The sequence below is a fragment of the Drosophila tropicalis genome, unplaced genomic scaffold, assembly GCF_018151085.1.
Source record: "Drosophila tropicalis isolate 14030-0801.00 unplaced genomic scaffold, ASM1815108v1 contig_158, whole genome shotgun sequence".
In the NCBI taxonomy this organism is placed as follows: Eukaryota; Metazoa; Arthropoda; class Insecta; order Diptera; family Drosophilidae; genus Drosophila; species Drosophila tropicalis.
Window position 1 is genome coordinate 12,134,254 of NW_027172602.1, and position 23,243 is coordinate 12,157,496.

Consider the following 23,243-nt stretch of genomic DNA (forward strand, 5'->3'; position numbering starts at 1 on the left):
TAAACACCCTCGATAATTCATAAATGGCGCTTCGATACTAATCGATAAGTCTCAGTGTGACCAGCCAACTTAATAGTCAACGTTTGCCAGAGTTGTCGATGACTCGTAGTGTTCGATAACAGAAAATCCGTTAATCGATACAATGATTGATTCCGATGATTGTATCGAAAATACAAATCGATAATCCATCCCGTATCGATACACATATCGAGAACCTCTAATTCGTTGTTGCAAATTGAGAGAGAGCGACAATAGAATTAGTAGTTAGTAATTTTTGTTTAACTGGAAATAAGTAAAAATCGGGAAATTAACGTTCTATCCTCTTGTAAGCGTGAGTGCCTGTGCCTGTGCGTGCTATTTGTTTTTTGTTTTCAACCTTGAATTTGAAAAGTATTACCTTTTTTCAGTTGGAACTTGTTGTACTAAAAATTCATACATTTTTTTTTTTTGCATTTAAATTGTTGTTTATTTGGTCTAAGGAATAAAGATAAAATTTCAAGTGTTAAAACAAAAAGAAGAAAAATACAAAAAAAAAAAAAAAAACAATTAAGTGACACTCCGTTTTGTCTCTTCTTCGTCGTCTTCGTCATCATCATCATCATCATCGGGAACGCAGCAGAAGCCCGTGTATGTTTGTGTGTGTGTGTGTATGAGTGAGTGAGTGTGCGTGTGGCGTTCGTTTTTTTTTCTTATGCACAATGTGTGTGTGTGTGTGAATGATTCTCATAAGAAAACACAATTTTTTTTTTTTTGTTCAGAAGTTTGTTGTTAACGCGCCGCTTACTTAGTTAATTTCTCTACACACTTTCATATATATATAAAATATATATAAAATTTTTCCTCCCCTCTTAATACAAAATAGCAACAACTATTTTAAAGAGAGTAGAAGAGTGCTGCTCTCTTTGCCCCACTGCGACTGCGACCGCGCGAGAGAGAGAGTGAGAAAGAGAGAGAGAGAGATATTCGTACGGTAACTCTGATTCTCATTCACACACAATATCAGTTTTGATAAGCCAAAAACGTAACAAAAGCCGCAGGCGAACAGGCAAGTGCGCTGAAAAAAACAAAACGAAAAAATTTCGGAAAAAAAGGAATATTTAAACAACAAAAAGAAATAACATACCAAAAAAAAACACAACAAATAATTAAAGCAAAGGCAGCGACAGAGAGCTGGCGTGTAGGCGTAGCTTAGCGCCGCAGGAGCACAATTGACTGTTAATCTCTGTCGTCTCCTAACTACCCCCCCACTACTACCTACTACCACCTACAACTTCTCCTTCTCTCTACACCACAAAAAAAAAAGCCAACTACTACTATTATCAGCAGGAGCAGCAGCAGCAGCTAGTCTTATCGCATTATTCATCATGGATAACTTGATACCTATTGTTAATAAGCTTCAAGATGCCTTCACATCATTGGGCGTGCACATGCAATTGGATTTGCCACAAATTGCGGTAGTTGGTGGCCAATCTGCAGGAAAAAGTTCGGTGCTCGAGAATTTTGTTGGCAAGTAAGTAAAATTGAAAATACACAATAGGAAAATCCATAATTTCCTTGTTTCCTTTTGCTTATACATATGTATATATTTTTTTTCCATTTGTTTTCTTTATTCTGCTGAGAGTGAGAGTTTGCCCCCTCCCACCATCTATCTCTCTTACTCTCTTGTTTTTTTCTTTCTCTTGTTGTGTGTGTGTGTGTGGTTCGTTTTTGGTGAATAATCAATGAACTGGCTTTCCGTTACTGTTGTTATTGTTGTTGTTGAGGCGTTTCAGTGTTGGTCAGTGGCAAGGAGCAGCCCAAAATAACCGACCATCAATAATTGCCGCTTCTGAACGCCCACTTCTCCACTTTTTCTTCTTCTTCATAACACCACATCTCACAGCTCCTAACACAGAACGAGAGAGAGAAAGAGAGTGGGAGTAAAAGCTACATATGTAACAACCACTTTACAATTTCACACTGGCGTCCCTAGATATTAAGTGCTCCTCTTAATTGTTTAAATCCTTTTTCCCCTGACCTGGAAATAATGTACAGTGCTGGGCAACGTTTTTTACCCAAATGTTTCAAATTTCCAAATGAATTATATTAAACAAATTTTGTTTTTTATATTTTTGTCTTTGTTTTGATGTTGATGAGATGATGTAGCTATTTTTAGACATTTTGTTTTTTATCAGGACCCCTTGCCCCCCTCGTAAATATGAGTTTGGTCATTATACTTAGTTGCATTTAAGTTTTTAAGTCAACTAACTAATGTTTGGCAAGCAAAATTTTCGATGTAATATTGGTTAAAATGACTTTCTTTTGGCAGCTACTGTTATGTTGCCCTCTCTCTCTCTAAGTTGGTTGGTGCCTGCCATCGTCCGTGGGCTCTCTCAATTTTATCTATCGGTCGGTGCGCGGTGCTCTTTGCCTGTTTCTCTTGCTCGTCACCGACTCCCTACCAACCACCCCCTCCAGGCCCAACATTGTCACTACGAATGCTACTACAACAATAACCCACAAATGCTTACGCCCCAAAAAAAAAAAAAAACAAAAAACAACAAAAAACACTTTGCAAAAGGGAAAAAATCAATGCACATGTTGTGCTTTTTTCATCTCTTACTTCCTCTCCTTCTCTCTCTTTCTTTCCGTCTCTTACACTGCTTTTCGCCCCCACACACACACACACACGCATACACACTCTAACATTTATGCAATGTTAGCCTACATTCATTTTTTCCCCTTTTTCTGCTGCTGTATTAATGAATGTTGCATGTAAAAATGCTAAAGCATTATGTAACGTTGCCCAATCCTTTTTGCAGGATAATAGAAAAAGCCTTAGCCAACCAACACAAAAGTTCATTTTGTGTGCAGTTTTGTCTAAAAGGACATCATTGCAAAATCATTGAAAGATTCTGTTAGTTTTATTGCTTAGTTTTAGGTCAGTTTAATGGAAACAATAAATGCATTTTTTGTTGTTGGCTTATATAAAATTGTCTCAAGTCAATTGTTGGATATTTCGCATGCGCTGGCTTTTACACATACATACAAGCATATTTCTATACGTACAAGTGGATGTGGATCCGTGTTAGTTGTGTGCCTGTGTGTGTGTGTGTGTTAATGACCTAGTTTTTCTTTTTGCCAATTTTGCTGTCAATTCAGCAGCAGCAGCAGCCAACCAACCGACCAACCACTCTGTTATCAATGTCAGATTGCCGCTAATTAAAAGTAAAAGAGGAAGGGGGGAGGGAAGAAAGAAAAAAAAAAAATGCTGCACTAACAAATATGAGTTAAATTTAGGGTTAGAGAACATCTTTTTTCCTTATAGTGCAGAATAGTTTTTGACATGTTAAATTTACAAAAGAAATTTTTATTTTTATGCATTAGTTAGTCGTTAAAATAACCAATAGAAGAATACATTTAAAATTCGGAATTGAAATTAAATTGTTTTAACTGAAAAATAGTTGAGTTCATTCAGAAATAAAACTGTTGCACTTTTTCAAAACGCTTTGGAAACGAAAACAAAAGCGAGAATGGCAATTTCCAATAAGCTCGACATGTTCCTATAAGAAATCGACATAAATCTTATTGGAGTGCTTCCTATTTAATCAACTTAGTTCTGAGAATTTTTCAAGCAATCTGCCAATCTGTAAGGACACCAAAATATTTATCACTGTAATAATTTGTTACTTGCTCAAAAAATGATCTTAACCTTGTCTTTAAATTGAAGAACTGTTTGGGCATCTGTTATAGCATCAAAAAGATCACATGTATATTTAAAATTAAGTCACTTTGGTTTTAGATTTCAGAATGGCAAATTAGCGCTAATTAATTCTTATGATGAGATTAGTTGTAACTGCAATAGATGCGTTAATTTTTGAGGGGAAATCATAAAAAAAAATGTTCCTTTTGTTCTTGAGATCCTAAATTTGGCATATCGCTGGGGGTTTAGCTTTACGTTAAATGTTAATTGTTTGTTTACAAAGAAAGTCTGACATAAAACTCAGGCACGACACCTACCTCACACACACACACAGACACACACTCTCTTAACCTTGTCTCCTAAAATATACATCTCTCAGCTCAGCTCAGCTCAGTTCTCAGTTCTCGTCTAAGCACAGGTTGCTTTTGCTTGTCACTGTATAAAATGTCAAAAGTTCATGGCACATTCGCTTCGAGCAGGCGCATACATACATAGATACATACATGCATCTATGTATATACATACAAGCAAACATATATACATTTATACATATGTATATATATGTATATGCTCTCCTCCCCATAAACCATTGTTTGTCAGTGCTTTATTTGTAAATTGCATTTTATACATTAACTAACACCTAACACATTTATATGTTCCGTCTCTAAATTAAATATATCAATTTCATTTATTAAAGCGTATTTACATACATATAGGAATCGGCAGAAACAAAATAAACATTTCGTATACTCATTTGTGGGTCATCGACTTTTTGAATACCCTAAAATTCACATTGTGTAGCAAAGAGAGCATTTGTATTCTCATTACATAAGATCTCTCTTTAATATCAATTCATTTTGCTCATGGAGAAAGTCTGGCAATGAGAATATATTCTCTCATCTGTTGCTGATAAACTCTGAAAACCAAAGAACCCATCAAATAATCAAAATTAACAAATGACACACATATTATTAAGTGATTGAAACAAAACAACAACGAAAAACATTTCTATGACCTCCAAATTGAATTGAAGCATTTGCATTATATACCCCTTGTTCTTGATCACAGAATCAATATAAAATCCCAACAATGGTCTAACATTGTTCATGGAAGTTGACTCTTTATGAAAAGCGTCGACTTTGGTATACCCAATATGTGGTTAACTGCAAAAGAAATGTTTTTACCATCATTTTAAGTATTTCCTTACCCATTGACCAACTTGATTACTTTACTCTTCGTTACTTTACTCAACTGGATGCATTCTAATGATAAATATGGATCTATTGTATATATGTATACATATATACAACACTAGTTGGGTTGCCCATTTTGCTGAACATGTTCAGTTGTCTGTCCTATCCGAGTCACATTCAATCATTTTGTTAATTTACTGATTTCACTGCTTAGTTGTTCAATTACTCACTGCATTGCAACAATGAATAATCCAACAAAGAGTCTTTGAGTTAACCAGAGTTAATCATTAAACTCGATTAACTAATGAGCACTCGTACTTAGGTATTGAAAAGTACTTAATGTAGGAAATATTTCTTTTTGATTAACAATTTTTTACAAATCATTTGGCTAATTGGCTAAGTGATGATTCAGGATTCATCATTCCATGAAAATGTCACTTAAATAGTTGTTTGAACTTTGCTTAAATAAAATATGAACATAATTAATATAGTTACTATTAATTTAGATAAACACACAAAACCAATGACCTATGAAAAGATAGAGAGAGAGAGAGAGAAATAACAACTTGCTTGTTGATAAAATTGCATATTGTTTGACTTTATTTTTTATCCCGACTTGTGGATATACATACACATATATATAGTATATATACATTCATGTATATAAAGATTTAATATATTATCACTTTCTACAGAGTGTTGACAGACAAACAAACAAACAAATATTAACACACACACAGATACATTTATGTACATAAATAATTATGTTTGGTAATAATTATTATGTGCTGTGTATGTATATTCATATGTATATATAGCCTTTGATAAGATAAGAGCATTCTGCCAAGCCAAGTAATCAGTAGACGACAAAAAGCAAACCAAAAACTAACTAGAAACCACCCACATACCCCATTTTCCTAATACATTCTTCTTTCTTAGGTCTTCACATATGTACAGACATATGTAGATGGCTTTTGTGTAATGAGTAAAAGTGTCCCCCTCCACCTCTCTCGATTTCCAAACCATTAAATGATTCATCATCAGACCATATCTGAGATTATTGCTCAGTGATATCGATAAGTCGAGTCGGTCAGGTGTTTACCGTTGAACAGGTCAATAGATCTCGCTAACTGACACAATTAACTGGGGTTTTGCGGGGGCGATGGGGGAGATAGGGAAAATTGGCTAATAAAAACAATAGTTAAATGATTTCGTGTTAGAATGAGTCACTATAGTAATTGAACTATTGGAATTTTATCATATCACGGCAAGAACGTTAAGTTCTTCTGCTTATCAACAAAATAACAAATAATACATAAAAAGAGGAAGAAAGATGACTAATGTTATAATTTCTTGCTATCTGTTGTTAAACTCTGAACTTTTACTCTACCCTTTCCACTCTTTCTCACTCTCACTCTCTCCGTATCTCGCCATGCTAATAAATTTTAATTAAAACTCTTGCGGCTTGACATTAAACAAAGAAAAACACAAGAAATTAGTGCACTGTTTTTTTTCTTCTTCTCTCTAATGGAAAGATATCCATACATATATAGATACATATATGTATTTATATAGATATCTCCTTACTTATATCTAACATTGATAAATGTCGAGCTTTTATTCCCATTAAAAAAAAAGATTGTAGATGGGGTTTTTTGTTTCCTGATTAACCTCATTTCCCAAGATTAGACTTTTATGTCTTATTTTCAAAAACTTTCATTGTAAGTTAATTCATCAAACACGGTGTTAGCCAACTTAGGAATCTCAAAAAAATTATCAGGATGTCTATGCACCACCAAGTTCTATAATCTTTTGCAGACTTTGCAACGCTTCAACTAGTTGGGAATTACAACTAAAAGCTTGGCAAAGTCTACAATTTCAGAATATCCACCTGTGGCGCCATAGAATTAATGTTACAGCTTCAACCTTAATAAACGAATTGTTTGTTTTAGATATTGTTTGTTGTTGATATTAAATATCTCAATGGAGAATCGTCATCAACTTTCTGAGACACTTAAGTTTACAAATAAATGTTCTTCGATTAGTATTTTCCCCAAAGTTGTTAATTAAAAAACAATGGACAAATTTTTTTATGCATTTTCGTGTGTGATGAATCAATTGAATTAATTCTGATAATGTTTTTTCGTTTACAGAGATTTCCTTCCTCGTGGTTCTGGTATTGTTACTCGTCGACCCTTGATCTTACAATTGATCAATGGCATCACCGGTAAGAAATCATGCATATAGACTATATATATATGTATGTCTCTCTCTGATATGTATATTAATTGTGTGTGTTTTGCAGAATATGGCGAGTTTTTACATTGCAAGGGTAAAAAGTTCACAAGCTTCGATGAGATACGAAAGGAAATTGAAGATGAGACAGATCGTGTGACCGGTAGTAATAAGGGCATTTCAAACATTCCGATTAATTTGCGCGTCTATTCGCCACATGTACTCAATTTGACGCTAATCGATTTGCCTGGTCTAACCAAGGTGGCCATTGGTGATCAGCCAGCGGACATTGAGCAGCAGATTAAGCAAATGATATTCCAATTTATACGCAAGGAGACATGCCTGATATTGGCTGTGACACCGGCCAATACCGATTTGGCCAATTCGGATGCCCTCAAGTTGGCCAAAGAGGTCGATCCGCAGGGTGTACGCACAATTGGTGTGATAACCAAGCTCGATCTCATGGACGAGGGCACCGATGCTCGAGATATTCTTGAGAACAAATTGCTACCGCTGCGTCGTGGCTATATTGGTGTTGTCAATCGTTCGCAAAAGGATATCGAGGGCCGCAAGGATATCCATATGGCACTTTCCGCTGAGCGCAAATTCTTCCTTAGCCACCCATCCTATCGCCATATGGCCGATCGTTTGGGCACACCATATTTGCAGCGTGTTCTCAATCAACAGTTGACCAATCACATACGCGATACATTGCCCGGCCTGCGGGATAAACTGCAAAAACAAATGTTGACCCTGGAGAAAGAAGTCGAGGAGTTTAAGCACTTTCAGCCAGGCGACGCCAGCATTAAAACAAAGGCCATGCTACAGTAGGTGTACCTTAAAATGATCTACATTGTATATCTATCAATTAATAATCGAATTGTCCATTGCTTAGAATGATCCAGCAACTTCAATCGGACTTTGAACGAACCATCGAAGGCAGTGGCTCTGCTTTGGTCAATACAAATGAGCTATCCGGTGGCGCTAAGATAAATCGCATATTCCACGAGCGGTAAGTTCCCCACCTCCCCCACAAACTGAGTGATTAAACATTGTCTCTTTTGGGTTTAGTTTGCGCTTTGAGATTGTCAAAATGGCTTGCGATGAGAAGGAATTGCGACGAGAGATCTCATTTGCCATTCGAAACATTCATGGTATTCGCGTTGGTCTCTTCACTCCGGACATGGCCTTCGAGGCGATTGTGAAACGACAGATTGCTCTGCTCAAGGAGCCTGTTATCAAATGTGTCGATCTAGTCGTACAGGAATTGTCTGTTGTGGTGCGCATGTGCACTGATAAGGTTAGTCCAAACATTCCGATTCATCAAATTCATTATATCATCTATCTCTTTTCGATTCCATGTTCCAGATGAGCCGCTATCCACGTTTGCGTGAGGAAACTGAACGCATCATTGCCACCCATGTGCGTCAGCGTGAACAGAGCTGCAAGGAACAAATTCTATTGCTTATTGATTTCGAATTGGCCTACATGAATACCAATCACGAGGATTTCATTGGTTTTGCCAAGTATGTTTACCAAACGAAATAGCCCCCATCATCCTATGATTCAAATACTCAAATCAATCTTCTCTTCTCGTTGGCGATAGTGCTCAGAATAAATCTGAGAATGCAAACAAGACAGGCACACGACAGCTTGGTAATCAGGTCATACGCAAAGGTCACATGGTCATACAGAATTTGGGCATTATGAAAGGTATGTTATATCGGGCAAAGCGAAAAGCAACCACAAAGAAAGTGTTTAATGTATGTAGAGGTTCTTAAATGTGTAACTGGATACATAGTCCAACTTGTGTTTAGCCTTAGAATGTGTGACTAACTTTATCAAAGTCATCCATTTACAAAAGATTTCTAAAACTAATTGCTATTTTTTAGTTGGCTCCTTCTCATTCTCATACACAAAAGAAACGAGAAAGGAAGAGAAAGTCCTTTCTCCGTTCCTATTAGAAATCGAATAGTTTCACTTGTAATATTTATGCTTGGCATTTTTAGAAATTAAATCACTTGATTGTTTTCAACTATATATTTGCACAATAATTGATCAATTTTTTTTAGTTTTTCTTTCGTTTTGAAACTTTGATTAGTATTGTATTTTGTTTTTGTTTCCTTTTTTTTTTGTTTCTTTTGGTTTTGTTTTTGAACATTTTGATGAAAAAAAGCTTTGCTGAGATTTTTGCCACGCCTTCTTGGTTTGTATTTATAAAATTTACAAAGATTTTTCTAAGCATCATAAAATGCATTCATCTTCCCGATTCAAAATATGAGTTGCCTCATCAAAAAGTTGTTTTGTTTGTTTGTTTGTGTGTGTTTGTTTGTTACTCAGCCACTATTAAAGTCAATCTTTGATTGATCATTCGATCGATTGTTGGATTGATTTTTTATCATATACAATGTATAGCACTTTATTCTAATCGTATATATATATGTATGTATATATGTATATGAGCTTTATTTACAATTTGTATGCTAAATACTTGCTCTCTATCATTATTATTCTTCTTCTCTCTTTTTCCGTTTCGTTTTCTTTTCTTTTTTTCGTGTCTTTTTTCTGGTTCCTTGTGCGTTTCCATTTTTTGGTTATTACTAATTAACAGGCGGATCGCGACCTTATTGGTTTGTGCTTACATCGGAGAGCATCTCCTGGTACAAGGACGAGGATGAGAAGGAAAAGAAATTCATGTTGCCGTTGGATGGTTTGAAATTACGAGATATTGAGCAGGGCTTTATGTCAATGTCTAGACGTGTTACATTTGCTTTATTCAGTCCCGATGGACGTAATGTTTATAAGGTTAGTAATTTTTGTTAGCATACAAAAAAATGAACAAAAAAAAAAAAAAAAAAAATCTTGAAAACAGAAGCAAAACAGAAAAGAAAAAAAAAACAACAAAAGACAAATTTGAGAAAAGAAAATTCCAAAATTCCATTTACATAAAAAATTTATTCAATTGAATTTAAACGAAACAATGAAATTTACATTCTGTTTAAACCAATTTATGTATATATATACATATACATATATATATATATATATGTTAAATACATATATTCATATATGCAAGTATGTGTACATATACATAAAGATATAAAAGAAAAGTTATATATAAACTACATTCCTCCAATTTGATTCTTAAGTTCCAAATAGTTGGGCAAATTGTATAATTAATTTTTTTGTATAAGATAAAAATTACTATGTTTTTATCAACATTTAAAGTCAAATCAAATGTAAAGGAGTTTCCCGAAACGAATATGTGTACATGATCCAAAAGTAAACTCCTTTATTCAATTTTGATTTCTGACATGTGATGAGCGCATGCCAAAATACACTACCAAGAACAACTACTACTACTACTAACTAACCTTTTGGTCCAAGACACGTCAGCTGCCCAATTTTTAACTACAACTACAACAACTACTACTACCATCACCACCACGAACACCTCAAGATCTATATACATATGTATATATATATGCATATAAATATGATTGAATATCTATATGTATATATATGTTTTTGCTATATAATAGAAAGCTAAAACCCGCCCAAGTAATCGTAATCGTTATATGCGCTGTTGTTCCCCATTACCATATGCTTGACGAAAAATTACCTATCCATTTGTTCTCTCTATGCGCTTGGACGCTTCTCTTCTCTACTCTCTCTCCTCCTCTCTCTCCTATATATATATACAAAATACAAAATACACAACGAAACGTGGTGATGATCACTGTGTAGGATTACAAACAACTGGAATTATCCTGCGAGACGGTCGAAGACGTCGAATCATGGAAGGCCTCATTCCTACGCGCTGGTGTCTATCCTGAGAAGCAGGAGGCTCAGGAAAATGGTGACGAGGTGCGTATTCCTTCTACTTAATTGACCAGAAACCAACTTAATGCCCCGTTTCCCTTGCTATCTGCATACCTACCTACATATATGGTTCACCATATGCAAATGCTAAAGTATTATTTAGTTAGTTTAGTTCTAAGCTATAGGATAATTAGGACTGATAAACAACTACTTTCTATCATTGTTGTCCAAAACATCTCTCATCTACTTATCGAATTTGATATAAATAGCTGCATGATCATCCATCCATCCATCGGTCTATGTGTGTCTCTATATGTGTGCCGCCGGTCTGAGATCATCATTGTATGTCATCATTTAATCAATCATCTGTGTGCATTGTTGCCACCTGTTGTAATTCGGCTGATTGTTTTGCTTAATGCATATCCTAAAATAACCATAAATACAATTAATCTAGAGAGTATAACAATGTAAATTACCCGAATTGACTCCCAAAAGTATGCTAAGACAATTGAGAAACTAAAATTTTTAAAAACTTTAAGGATTCAAGGCTAAAATCAACATTTATTGGTACCAACACTTCTTTATAGTTAAGTTCTTTGCATAATTTAGGGGGCAACTGTTATAAGAAATCGGTACTACTCTCTGCTATTCTCACTCTCTGCCTATCTCTGACTGAAATACTGTAATGTCTTTTCTAACTCACATTCTCTCACCTTAAAGCCTATCAATTCATGTGTTTATCTCACGGGGGTTTCAAATCACAAAAAGCCTAAAGAAAAGCCATTTAAATTTCAATAAGGTTAGGATTGCATTATAAACTGTGATCAACAATAATCTTAGAAATTCCGTTGTCTCTAATTGAAATCTTAACTAACTTTGATTAGGATTTCGTGCGTTAAGATGCGTCCGTTTGTCAAAATTATGGAGGGATATATGATAATTATGTAAAATTTGAATTATCAACTTTGGTCTCACCAGAGTTAGCTTATGTGAACTATATACATACATATACCTAAATATATATGTTCTTTGATAATGTGATATATCTCTCTTTGTATGTCTCTTTGTATTCTTTTTTATTTGTTTTGTTGCCCGTCGACTAATATGTGATCTATATATATATATATTATATATCACATTGTATTTATCGCCTCAATCTCGATCGTCATGCATAATTCCTAATGGAATTGTGTAATCAATCTCATCATGCAGGAAGGACAAGAGGTTTGTGTTGCATATCCAGTTGTTGTTTTTCTGATTGGCTTTGGTTTTGTATTCCTTTTTTAATTTTTTTGTTCTAATTTGTTTATGGTTTTTGTTTTTGTTTTTGTTAGTAGTTATGTAGAAACGTTTATTCATCATACATCATTTGAACATCATTATGAATATTTTTACATCAAATTTGTTTGCCATTTTGTTTCTTTGTTTTGCAAAATTTTATGTCAATGTGGGGCTGAAGCAAACATTGGTGAAGACATCATGAATATATATATATTTTAGACTGATTTATGGTTTCTTCTTCTTATTCTTATCATTTATTTTTACTTGGGCTTGTTTTTAATTTGTTAAATTTAATTTCGTTGTGTTTCCAATTTCTTAAAAACCAAAAAAAAATAAATTTACATAAACGTTTTTTACTGCTGCTGCTGCTACTATTAAACTTATGTATTAAAATACATATTGTATTTTTATTTAAACAATATATTTTTTATCAATTATTTTTCTTCTATTTTTCCCGTCAAAACACGTACCAAACCATACAAAAAAAAAAAATGCTCTCGAATTTAATTCGAAAAACCGTAACAAACAATAAAAAAAAAAACCTGAAATATATTTCTTTATATGGAAAAATCAATGATAAATCGAATCGAATCATCAAACGTCTAAACAGCAAAAAGTATGTTATTGAAAAAATTACAAAGAAAACCAATTTCGCATTTAAAATTTAGTTTAATTTTCTTTTAATAGATTTCTTAACTTTATTACTTAATTCCTTTTGTCTGTTTTACTTTTTGTTTGTTGGTTTTTGATGCTCTTTTACTTGAACTAACAACAAAAACAGTTGTAAGCTGTAAAAAACTTTCAAACCAAATTGTTATTCAGACCCATTTTGTCTTTACTTTAGTTAAGTATATATATATATTATATATACCAACATATATGATTGATTATAGACACCATAATAGTAGTGGCTGATTGTTCATGTATGTGTGTATATATATTTAAAAAATGTTTCATATTTATAATGCCAGCAATCGCATTTCCTATTTCCGAATTCTTAACATTCTGCGAAATAAGTTTGTTCTCTAAGCCGAATAATGGAATTAAGATTCTGATTCTGAATATAATCTGAATCTGAATTCTATTTACATTATTGTTAATGTGTCTAAAAACAAATTTAAAGTTTTAGTTTTATAAAAAGGAAACATTTATAAATTGCTGGCATTTTTAAATGTGAAATTCAAAAAGTTCTTTTAAGCTTCTATTATTTTCGAAAACTTGTTGACTCTTTCTTCTACTCATAACTTTTATTTTTACCATTTGCGTATGACATTTAAATATATATATTAACAGTTTCATTCTAATTATTATTATATTATTATTAAAAGAGAAATGGCCATTTTATGTATTGAATATATGCTTTTTATGTTTAAATTGGAATATTTTATGGTTTTTATTTTTGTTTTTGTTTGCTAGATGCTAAATGTAAGCTTAATTGTTTTATGTTTGTTGCTGTTTATTGGTTTGGATTTTTTGTTTCACTTTTTCTTTCGTTTTTCTCTTTGGTTTGTGTACAAAGATTTGTTTACTAACATAATAAACCAAAAACAAAAAAAAACAAATCAAATTGTTGCTCTGTTGTTGTTGTTGTTGTAAATGAGAAATCGGAATGACTTCAAGAGTTAATGCTTTTGCCAGTTATGATTTTGTCGCTTTCTTTTCTACATATCCTTGCAAATAAGAAAGGATGAAAGCCTTTTATACGTTTCTCTAACTATTGGTGTTCACTCTGAGCAACAACAACAACAACAGAAAACAACAATAATAACATTTAACAAACTCTAATTGAGAAAAACAAAATGACTTACCACCAATGACAATGAAAGTCCTTTGAACCTTTAAAAAAAAAAAAAACAAACAAAATATCACCAAAAATCAAAATGAAATCCTCAACCATAACACAAATATCAATATATATAGACGGCCAGTGAGGAAAGCTCATCGGATCCCCAGTTGGAGCGACAAGTGGAGACAATACGCAATCTGGTTGACTCCTACATGAAAATTGTCACAAAGACCACACGGGATATGGTGCCGAAGGCCATTATGATGCTGATCATTAACAATGCCAAAGATTTCATCAATGGCGAGCTATTGGCCCATCTATATGCATCTGGTGATCAGGCAAGTATTATACACATATGCATGAGATTTAATTTTAATGGCTCTTTCTTTCTTAGGCACAAATGATGGAAGAATCCGCCGAATCAGCAACGCGACGTGAGGAAATGTTGCGCATGTATCGTGCCTGCAAAGATGCTTTGCAAATTATTGGTAAGACCTTTTAGCCCTTTCCTCATTCGGTTTCTAATTATTGCATTTTTAATAATGATGTTGTCTATAAAATGATTTATACTTCAATTATTATGTCCTATCCTCCTTGTTAAGATTATATACATCCATTTACCTTTGGTTATCGTTAATATATAAGGCCCAAGACCCAATATTATACATGAGATATAAATATATATACTATATACAATAAAACGGATATGATCAAATCAATTGAAACATGGATAATCTTCTGTCTATAGGTGACGTTTCCATGGCAACTGTTTCGTCACCCTTGCCACCGCCGGTTAAGAACGATTGGCTACCAAGTGGCTTGGATAATCCACGTCTATCGCCACCAAGTCCCGGTGGACCACGTAAACCAGCACCCACCGCACAGGTAAATCTTTTCGAGTCAGAATCCTTAAAGATGAACGTTTCTTATGAATGCTTTTTTCTGTGCGTTTTCAGGGCTCTTTGGGTGGACGAAATCCACCATTGCCACCGGCAACTGGTCGCCCAGCACCAGCAATTCCAAGTCGTCCTGGAGGCGGAGCACCACCACTACCTGGCGGTCGACCAGGTGGTGCTCTGCCGCCCCCACTGCTGCCCTCGTAAGTGCAAACATTTTGAATTCAAAACCACTCAAACCATTCTCTGAGCCATCATTAAGCGCCTATATACATATATGTATAGAGAGTCCTTAACTTCATTTTATGCTCTTCTTTTGTTTTGTGTTGGCCTAGAGCAGAAAAAAAAGAAAAGAAAACCAAACAATATATGCGTTCGATAAATATGCATAGTTCGGGGCGTTCGTTGTTCCTCGATCGTCGAAAAGGAAATATAAATCTCTCCCAATTACAAAAACATTACGTATTTAACCCTCTAAATCTCAAGAGTTTTTAACAATTGTGCCTTTAAATACTCGGAAATTTACCTAAGAGTTGATTCAAGTAACTTGGATTTTTCTTTTTGACTTCAATAGTCTTCAATATTCATTTAAATGTAATAGAAATGCTTTGTCGGCTTTAAAGTTCTAGATTTATTGTGAACAATAAAGTCTATTGCATACTTTAAGGGGCAAAGTTCCCCTTCATTTACGAAAGCCCTAAAAAATTGTGCATATTTATTTAAATGTCATATTGTTCAGTTATAGATAATTGTTTATTGTATAATTTCTTGTTTTATTTTGTTGTTGCTTTTATCGATGGGTTGGGACCTCTTTTTTTACTATGCCTACATATAAATACATATATTATATACCTATTATATACAGCGGCAATGCCCAGAAAACAAAAACATTTACAACAACAACAATATCTTTAGCTTATCATTTGTCTTGGTGTTTGATTTTTTGTTTTAATTGTTTTTTCTTTTGATTGTGTTGTGTTTATTATTTCATTTGTTTTGTTGTTTGTGTACTTAGTTTATTGCTTTTAATAAGATTTGATTGGCTGATCTAGAGATGTGGAATGAAGATTATTTCGTTGCGCCTTAAAGTATGCAAAGCAAATGAAGAACTTTTAAAGGCAAAGAATGTTTGTTTTTAACTGCAGAACTTGTTAAAAGTTCTTCCCTAGCTTATTGCATACTTTGGGGGGCGAATTCCTTAACGTTCACATACCTAGTATACCCTACTTTGCCCCTGAGACATTAAGAAGTTTGAAGTTGAGTTAACTTTATTTTTTGAACAATTACCAAGACCTACAACGTGTCTCTCCCTCAGGAGAGTCGTCCAGACGATTTCAGAACCAAAATGGATTCACTGAAGTAGAATCCATTTCTCTTTAGTTTATTTCGTTGTTTTTGTTTTTATAGGAATTTTGATTAGTTTTTGATATTTGAGTTTACCTTTTCCCTAGCATTTTAAAACATTGCTCGCTCCACTACAAGAACAACAAGAACGACAACAACAACTGAAAATCAATTAGTTCAATCTAACAATTAAATATTTTTGTTTCTTCTCTTTTTCTTCTTCTTCTTCTTCTACTTCTCGATTGTCACGCAATACAAATATAACATTATTTATCTCAATCTATCTATAATAATCTCACAGACGTCGCTAAATTGTGTCAGAGTCAGCCGCCTCATGCCCTAGCCAACAGCCCCACAGCCGAGGCATTTACTCTTAACTAACTAACTAAATTAACTGTATTAACTAAAACATTGCTCTTGCTTTAACCAAAAGAAAAAAGGAAACAGATGAAACACAGAACTTGATAGAAATTCAAAACTGTCAAATACACACACACACACACAAATACACCCACACATTACTCAGCTCTCTCGACAACGACAAAAAAGAAAGAAAGAAAGAAAGAAAAAACAGAAAAATCAATAAGAACATCAATTAACAACAATATATCAACTAAATTGTATGTATTATAATCATGATGCGTTTCATTATTATTATTATTATTATTATTATAATTATGATTATTGTAATTTATTATATAGTATATATCATTAACTAAAATATGAAGAAAATATATTATATATACAAGTCAGTACATAAAAACAAACTGCAGCAGCTCTTAAATCGTATATACACACTATATATATATGTATAGATCTTTATAGGTTTTTGCTTTATTTCACTTTCATTTGGCTAAAGTTAGTTAATTGTAAATGTTTGTTTGTGTGAGAGAGAGAGAGAAACAATATTTAAAGGCAGCAATAGCAACAAACAAAAAAACCATTCCAAATACTTACAATACAGATTACTATATAGAAGAGTATATACTAAACATACACACACACACACACACATACAAGCATATATATATATATATACATATATCTTCTTGAATCCCAATTGAAATTAACAAAAAATGCATAAAAGTTGCGTTTATTGTTTGTTCATATTTTTTTGTTTTTTTCTCTTTTTTTTTTTTTTTGGCTAGAGACATGCTCAATGAGTTTATTGAATTATTGATATTTGCATATAATGATGATGATCGCAAGCAAATCGATATGAATATAATGAAAAATATATGCTTAAGTTAACTAAAAGTACCTTTAATGTGCTGTTGTTGTTGTCGTTAAAAATAAATAGAAAAAGAAAAAAAAAAAAATCTTAAACTAAAACTAAAATTTTCATGAAATGTAGAAGAAGAAATCTAAGAAACAAATATACATACACACACACACACACACACACACAACCACACATTTACATATATATACATATAAACTATAAATTTAAAAAATTCAATATAATTATCCTGAATATCAAGTCAGCAAATTGACAGTCAGACTGAATCAATCACCAAAAACCACCAGAAAATACACACAACATAACATAATAAAGGAAAAAAAAAAAACACAAAACAGCTAATTTACTGACAGTTCTTGTTTTAGTTTGCGCAAATTAGAGAGTTTAAACATTAAAGGCATTAGTTGCTCCCTAAAGTATGCAAAAGATATTTTAAAAATGTCTTCATTGAGTATTAGGGAAAGCTAAAAACTTGTTTACAATTAGAATATTGGTTATAAGAAACATTATTCGGTTATGGAATCATTTTTGAAAAGGTCTCACTTAAAATTTTTTAAATTTTTGTATACTTTTGGGGGCGAATTTTCACTGTTTCTAAATTTTTAGAACCTATCATTGGCTAAAGAGAGATTTTGAGAGTTAGCCGTATATTTTGAATGGAAATCCATTGAAATTGAAGCTGAAGCAGCTTGTTTTCCTTATCGACTTGTATGTGTGTGCGTGTGTGTGTGCTTTTAAGGACATCTGTAGGATGTGATATTTGATAGAAGTATTTCAAGTTAAGCAGGAAATGCAGGAAATATAAGAACAAAGTACCGAATTCTGGTCAAAATGCTTGCACACAACAAAAATAATACTAAATAAGCGTGTGCGTGTGTGTGTACATGTGTTGGTTGCGTAAGAAGGGTACACAAAGCAAAAATCATAGCATACTTTGCTGCGCAAATATTACACTATGCATAATTGATTCATAATTGCCCCTAATCAATGTTTTACATATTGCTTTTGATTTTGTTTTCTATTTGTGTTTGTTTGTTTGTTTGTTTATTTATTGCATTATTTATAAATGTTGTTGTTGTTGTCATTATTTTTGTGTGTGTTTTGTGTGCTAAAACTAAAGACTAAAACTAAAAAAAAAAAAAACAACCTTCAGAACCAACAGTGAAACAAGAAGGACAATAACAATAACAACAACAAATAGCAAAAACAAGCAAATAAAAAGGGGTTTCAAGCGCATCGATAACTGTTTGGTCGTTTAGTATAATCAATCCAATCAATTGAGAATGAGAATGAGAACATTGTGAACATCAATATCAACCACGAATATCAAATATTTTGCTAAATTTTCAAGTCGTGTCACTGGAGCGGTCGGTGGGGCAATTACCCAGCAAGCTGGAGCCAATCGTTATATACCGGAGAGCATGAGGGGACAAGTGAATCAAGCTGTCGGCCAGGCGGCCATCAATGAGCTATCCAATGTCTTTGCCACACGATTCAAGTAAACAAACAATACACACACACACACACACACACACACACACACAAACAGAGAGAGACTTATTCTTATACATATAATATACATACATGAAGATGATGATCATGATGATGCAGAAATTAAAGAAGAATTTTGCGGAGAAATGTGCAATGGCAACTAACAAGCAACAAGCAACACATGTAACAACAGAGAGACAGAGATAGGGCAAAAGAGAGAGAGATAGAGAGAGAGAGGAAACCCCATTTACTAACTAGCACTCGCTCTCCCTCTCTCCCTCTTTCTCACTGTCTCTGTCTATCTCAGTTGAAGCAAGCTACTATTAAAATTTTTTTTTGTCTTTTTCAATTTGAATTTTGTCCATTCGCTGTGCCCTGGCATTTTGTTATGTTATGATGAGTGTACAAAAAATAATTAAACTATAATGTATAAATTAATACATTTCTTTTTCCGTTTTGCTTACATTTATTTGTTGCCCTATTTATGTTTGTTTTTACATTTATTTATTTCGTTTGTCGCAATGTTTCCTTCAACTTGTATTCCATAAATGTATATGTATATGATGTTCAACAGATATTTATCTATCTGTGTATATGTGTATATGCAACGATCTATTCCGATTTGAGATTTTCTTTAAAGAGAACTTATAGATTCTACACATATTCATATACATATATATATATATATACATATTTCATTCCATTTTAAAGCATTTATCATACATACTTAGTAAGTTCTGTACAACTCCAGCTCATTGATTATATTGAATAACAACAAACAAAACCACAGCAACAACAACAACAACCAAAGTAAATTTCTCTATCAAACCAAAAATGAAAACACACAAAACACATGACATACATATACAAGACAAACCTATAAATATATACATATACATATATATATATATATATATATTATTATTATTATAAATAATATTATGAAAGAAAAAAAAAAACAAAGAAAAGTTGTTAATTATACATTCTATGATGCAAAATCGAACATGTAGGGTATTATTATGTATGTATTTATTAGGGGATTCATTTTTCGGTATCTATCAAAATATGCAAGTTTACTGAAAACATATCCCACTTATATAATTAATGTAATTGTTGCAAAATGTATTTTTGTGTAGTTTTTATTAAAGCATTAATAATTGTTTCTATGCGCTAAACGAATACCAAAAGCAAACGACAAACAACAAGCAAAAAGGACAAAAGTTTAAGCCGATGAAATTAACATGATGATAATTATGAGTATAGAATTTAGTGCAAGAGTTATGCAAATGAATTACATACCGAACGAATTACATAACGTTTCATAAAGTGTACATGCAGCATATACACATACATATGCAAGTATTTGAAGTATCGGCACAAAGTGTGTAACCCATAAAGGATAATAATGCGAATGAGCATGAAATGATTATAAATATTAGAGCAATTTTTGTGGATGCAACTAAAACAAACTTCGTGACTATACATACCGATGTACATACATACATATGTACATACATACATATGCACATATGTATGAATACATACAAATTTGGACTTTGATTCAAACTTCTCGAATGCAACCGCCCACATTCAGGGTTGCATTGGGATATATACATATGTATACATATATGTATCTATGTATGTATGTATGTATGTACAGGTCGCGATGTCTATGCATGTGCGGCGGATGTATGTTATTTCGTGTTTTATTTCGTTTGTTATTTTATTTGCATTTAAATTTATATTTATAAATGTATAAATTTATTCGTATGCGGAATGCCGGCGGTGTATAACCAAAGAAATGAATGAAACAAATAGCAATAGCGGAAACAAGGAATATCTGATTTTAAAAATGACATCCCAATCCCTTGATCCAACCCCCACCCCCTTCCCTTCCCACCCCCTATTTCCCTCGTGTTGATATATATCACATATATGTATGTAAAAGCATTAATATCCTAATTATGCAAATATATTTCATATTCAAAAAGTAAATACCAAACAAACGAAGAAAAAACTAAAAAAGTAACTACATATGCGTTATGCTAAAAACAAAATGGAGTAACTAACTAATTATTTAATCTATCAAAACAAAAAACTATCCCAAAAAATGAAAGTAAAACGAAACGAAACGAAAATGCAAATTTTTTTCAAGCACATTTGTCTTGTCTTTGTCGTGTTATGATAATGAGATATCAAAATATATATATATATATATATTATACATATACAAAAATATATGTATATATATTTATGCATATACGAAACTTTAAAAATCTCCCCCCTCCTCGTCCTTCTTCAAAACCACCCAACAAGTAGCACCAAAAACTATGTTTTTTGAATATAACAAAGAATAAGGAAATCGTTAGAAGTGAAAAAGAGAGAGTATTAAAATGCTATATATACATACAAAACATGATAATTGATGAGAACGAAAAAAACAAAAGGTATTAAATGAAAACAAAAACGCATGTCAAACCAACTAGTATGAGAACGGAAGGCAAAGTAAAAGACAAGACACGACATTGTGTTATAAATAAAGTAAAAAACAAAAACAACAACAAAACCAAAACAAAACAAAAAAACAATATATATATATATATATTAAAGAAAGAAAATAAAGTGCTTGACTCTTGTTATTTTATACCCTTCATGTACTTATCCTCCGGGTTCGCCTATTGTGGGAAAAATTACTAAAAGTTAGCAAAAAGTCTGATGGATCTTTGCGAAAAAGATCGCTCACCTCAACTCACCTCAAATGAATTCACCACATATCCATATGATCATCGCAACGTTGGTGCTTCTCTTGCCTCCATTTGTGTCTGTCTCGCTTTTCCTCAACGCCCCTCCCCCCACCCCCACCCCCATCAGCCCACTGTTGTTGTCTCTCTCAAAATGCAATATATTTATACTCAAAAAACTAATTACTGATTACAAGTTGGCTGTCTTTGCTGGTGAGTTGAATATGTTTCAATATGTATTTCCATTTCTTTTCCCCATATACATAAACAATAATTAAAAAGATAATCTTCTCGCTTATGTTATTCGCTCTCTCACTCACACACATAGATAGTATTATATTTATATTTGCACTTTAGTTTTTATTGAGATTCGCCCTGTGAATTAAATATTAATTGAATGTACGAAATTTTGTTATAGCCGACCGGGTATGAATGCTCCACCCAAACTGCCCGATCGTCCATCATACTATGGCAACACCACAAATGGACGACCCTATTGAACGGAACAAGAGAGATCGAGATTCGAGATTGGAAAATGAGTTCAGGAATTACCTCCTCCTGCTGATACGAAACGCGCTGAATGCACGAATGATTGAGACCACCATCGCCTATATATTATGTATATAGGTAAAATTTGAAATTAATTACTATAGCGCTACTATATGTATTATGAATGTTGTGTGTGTGTGTGTGTGTGTTAATAATTTTTCTATTCCTTTTTTTTTTTTTTTTTGTTTGTTTGATTGTATAACAGTAACATCTTCGACTGGTCCCCTAGATATGCTAGAGAAATATCATAGACGTAGGTTTAATAGTTACAAAATCGTGTTAACTTCTATATAATAGTTATGCATACATATATATAACTATGTATTGATGTATTTGCAAGTGCGCGCCCCGCCCCCTAACGCGATTCATTCGATATATGTAAGTCAAGAACAGAGCAAAATGTACATATCTCTATATATATTAAAAGGAAATGATGCGAAAATGATTTGCAGATGATCAGGATACGTTATGCCAATTATAATAGTTTTAATAGTTTATATTGGAGAAATGTATGCCGCTAATATCAAGTCACTTGTTCTATGTAAATATTTAAAAAGAAATCAATTATTTTGTTTGTTTCCAAAAAAAAAAAGAAAACTATACTGATGATCACTTACATTTCTATTGTATACCTAGCAACTCGAGAAAACAAGAACTCAAAGTATATTATTAATATTACCTATCCATGTATTTTATATAATTTATATCTATTTCTATCTACATATACATATATATACAATACACAACAATAAAAACATAAAATTTTACATATATGTACATATAAGTTTATATAAAACGAAAACAATAAAATAAAAAACAAACAAAAATTAAAAAAAAAAAAAAAACCAATAATTATTGTGTTGCAATCGATTTTCGTTGAAAAAACCAGTGTGTCTAAACACAAGTGTTCAATCAGACAGAATGAAAGTGCTAAATACAATTTTAATTAGCTCAAATATGAAGTAACATCCCAATAGCTCTTG

The 23,243-nt window shown here is 32.8% G+C and overlaps 1 protein-coding gene across 8 annotated transcripts; it reads left to right on the forward strand.

Annotated features, from left to right (window-relative positions):
• Positions 1–212: 212 nt before the first annotated feature.
• On the forward strand, positions 213–23,031 carry shi (dynamin-1 shibire). Of its 8 annotated transcripts, none has more exons than XM_068303617.1 (16): positions 213–331; positions 863–1,510; positions 7,029–7,102; positions 7,181–7,937; positions 8,006–8,122; positions 8,182–8,410; positions 8,479–8,636; positions 8,717–8,823; positions 9,722–9,915; positions 10,858–10,977; positions 14,134–14,337; positions 14,394–14,487; positions 14,748–14,884; positions 14,956–15,098; positions 18,831–18,977; positions 22,130–23,031. In XM_068303617.1, the coding sequence occupies exons 2-16, from the start codon at positions 1,365–1,367 to the stop codon at positions 22,209–22,211; spliced, it is 2,709 nt and encodes a 902-aa protein (XP_068159718.1). In that variant the 5' UTR covers positions 213–331; positions 863–1,364; the 3' UTR covers positions 22,212–23,031. The 8 variants fall into 8 exon arrangements, with proteins under 8 accessions (XP_068159718.1, XP_068159723.1, XP_068159722.1 ...); XM_068303618.1 differs by having other exon boundaries at positions 214–325; XM_068303620.1 differs by having other exon boundaries at positions 258–347.
• The last annotated feature ends 212 nt before the right edge of the window (positions 23,032–23,243 follow it).

Bases quoted from the DNA above. Each gene is read 5' to 3' on its own strand.
- shi (XM_068303617.1), top strand. From the start codon at position 1,365: ATGGATAACTTGATACCTATTGTTAATAAGCTTCAAGATGCCTTCACA. The intron at 14,338-14,393 runs GCAAGTATTATA...TTTCTTTCTTAG, and splicing joins TATATGCATCTGGTGATCAG to GCACAAATGATGGAAGAATC. The intron at 14,488-14,747 runs GTAAGACCTTTT...TTCTGTCTATAG, and splicing joins AGATGCTTTGCAAATTATTG to GTGACGTTTCCATGGCAACT.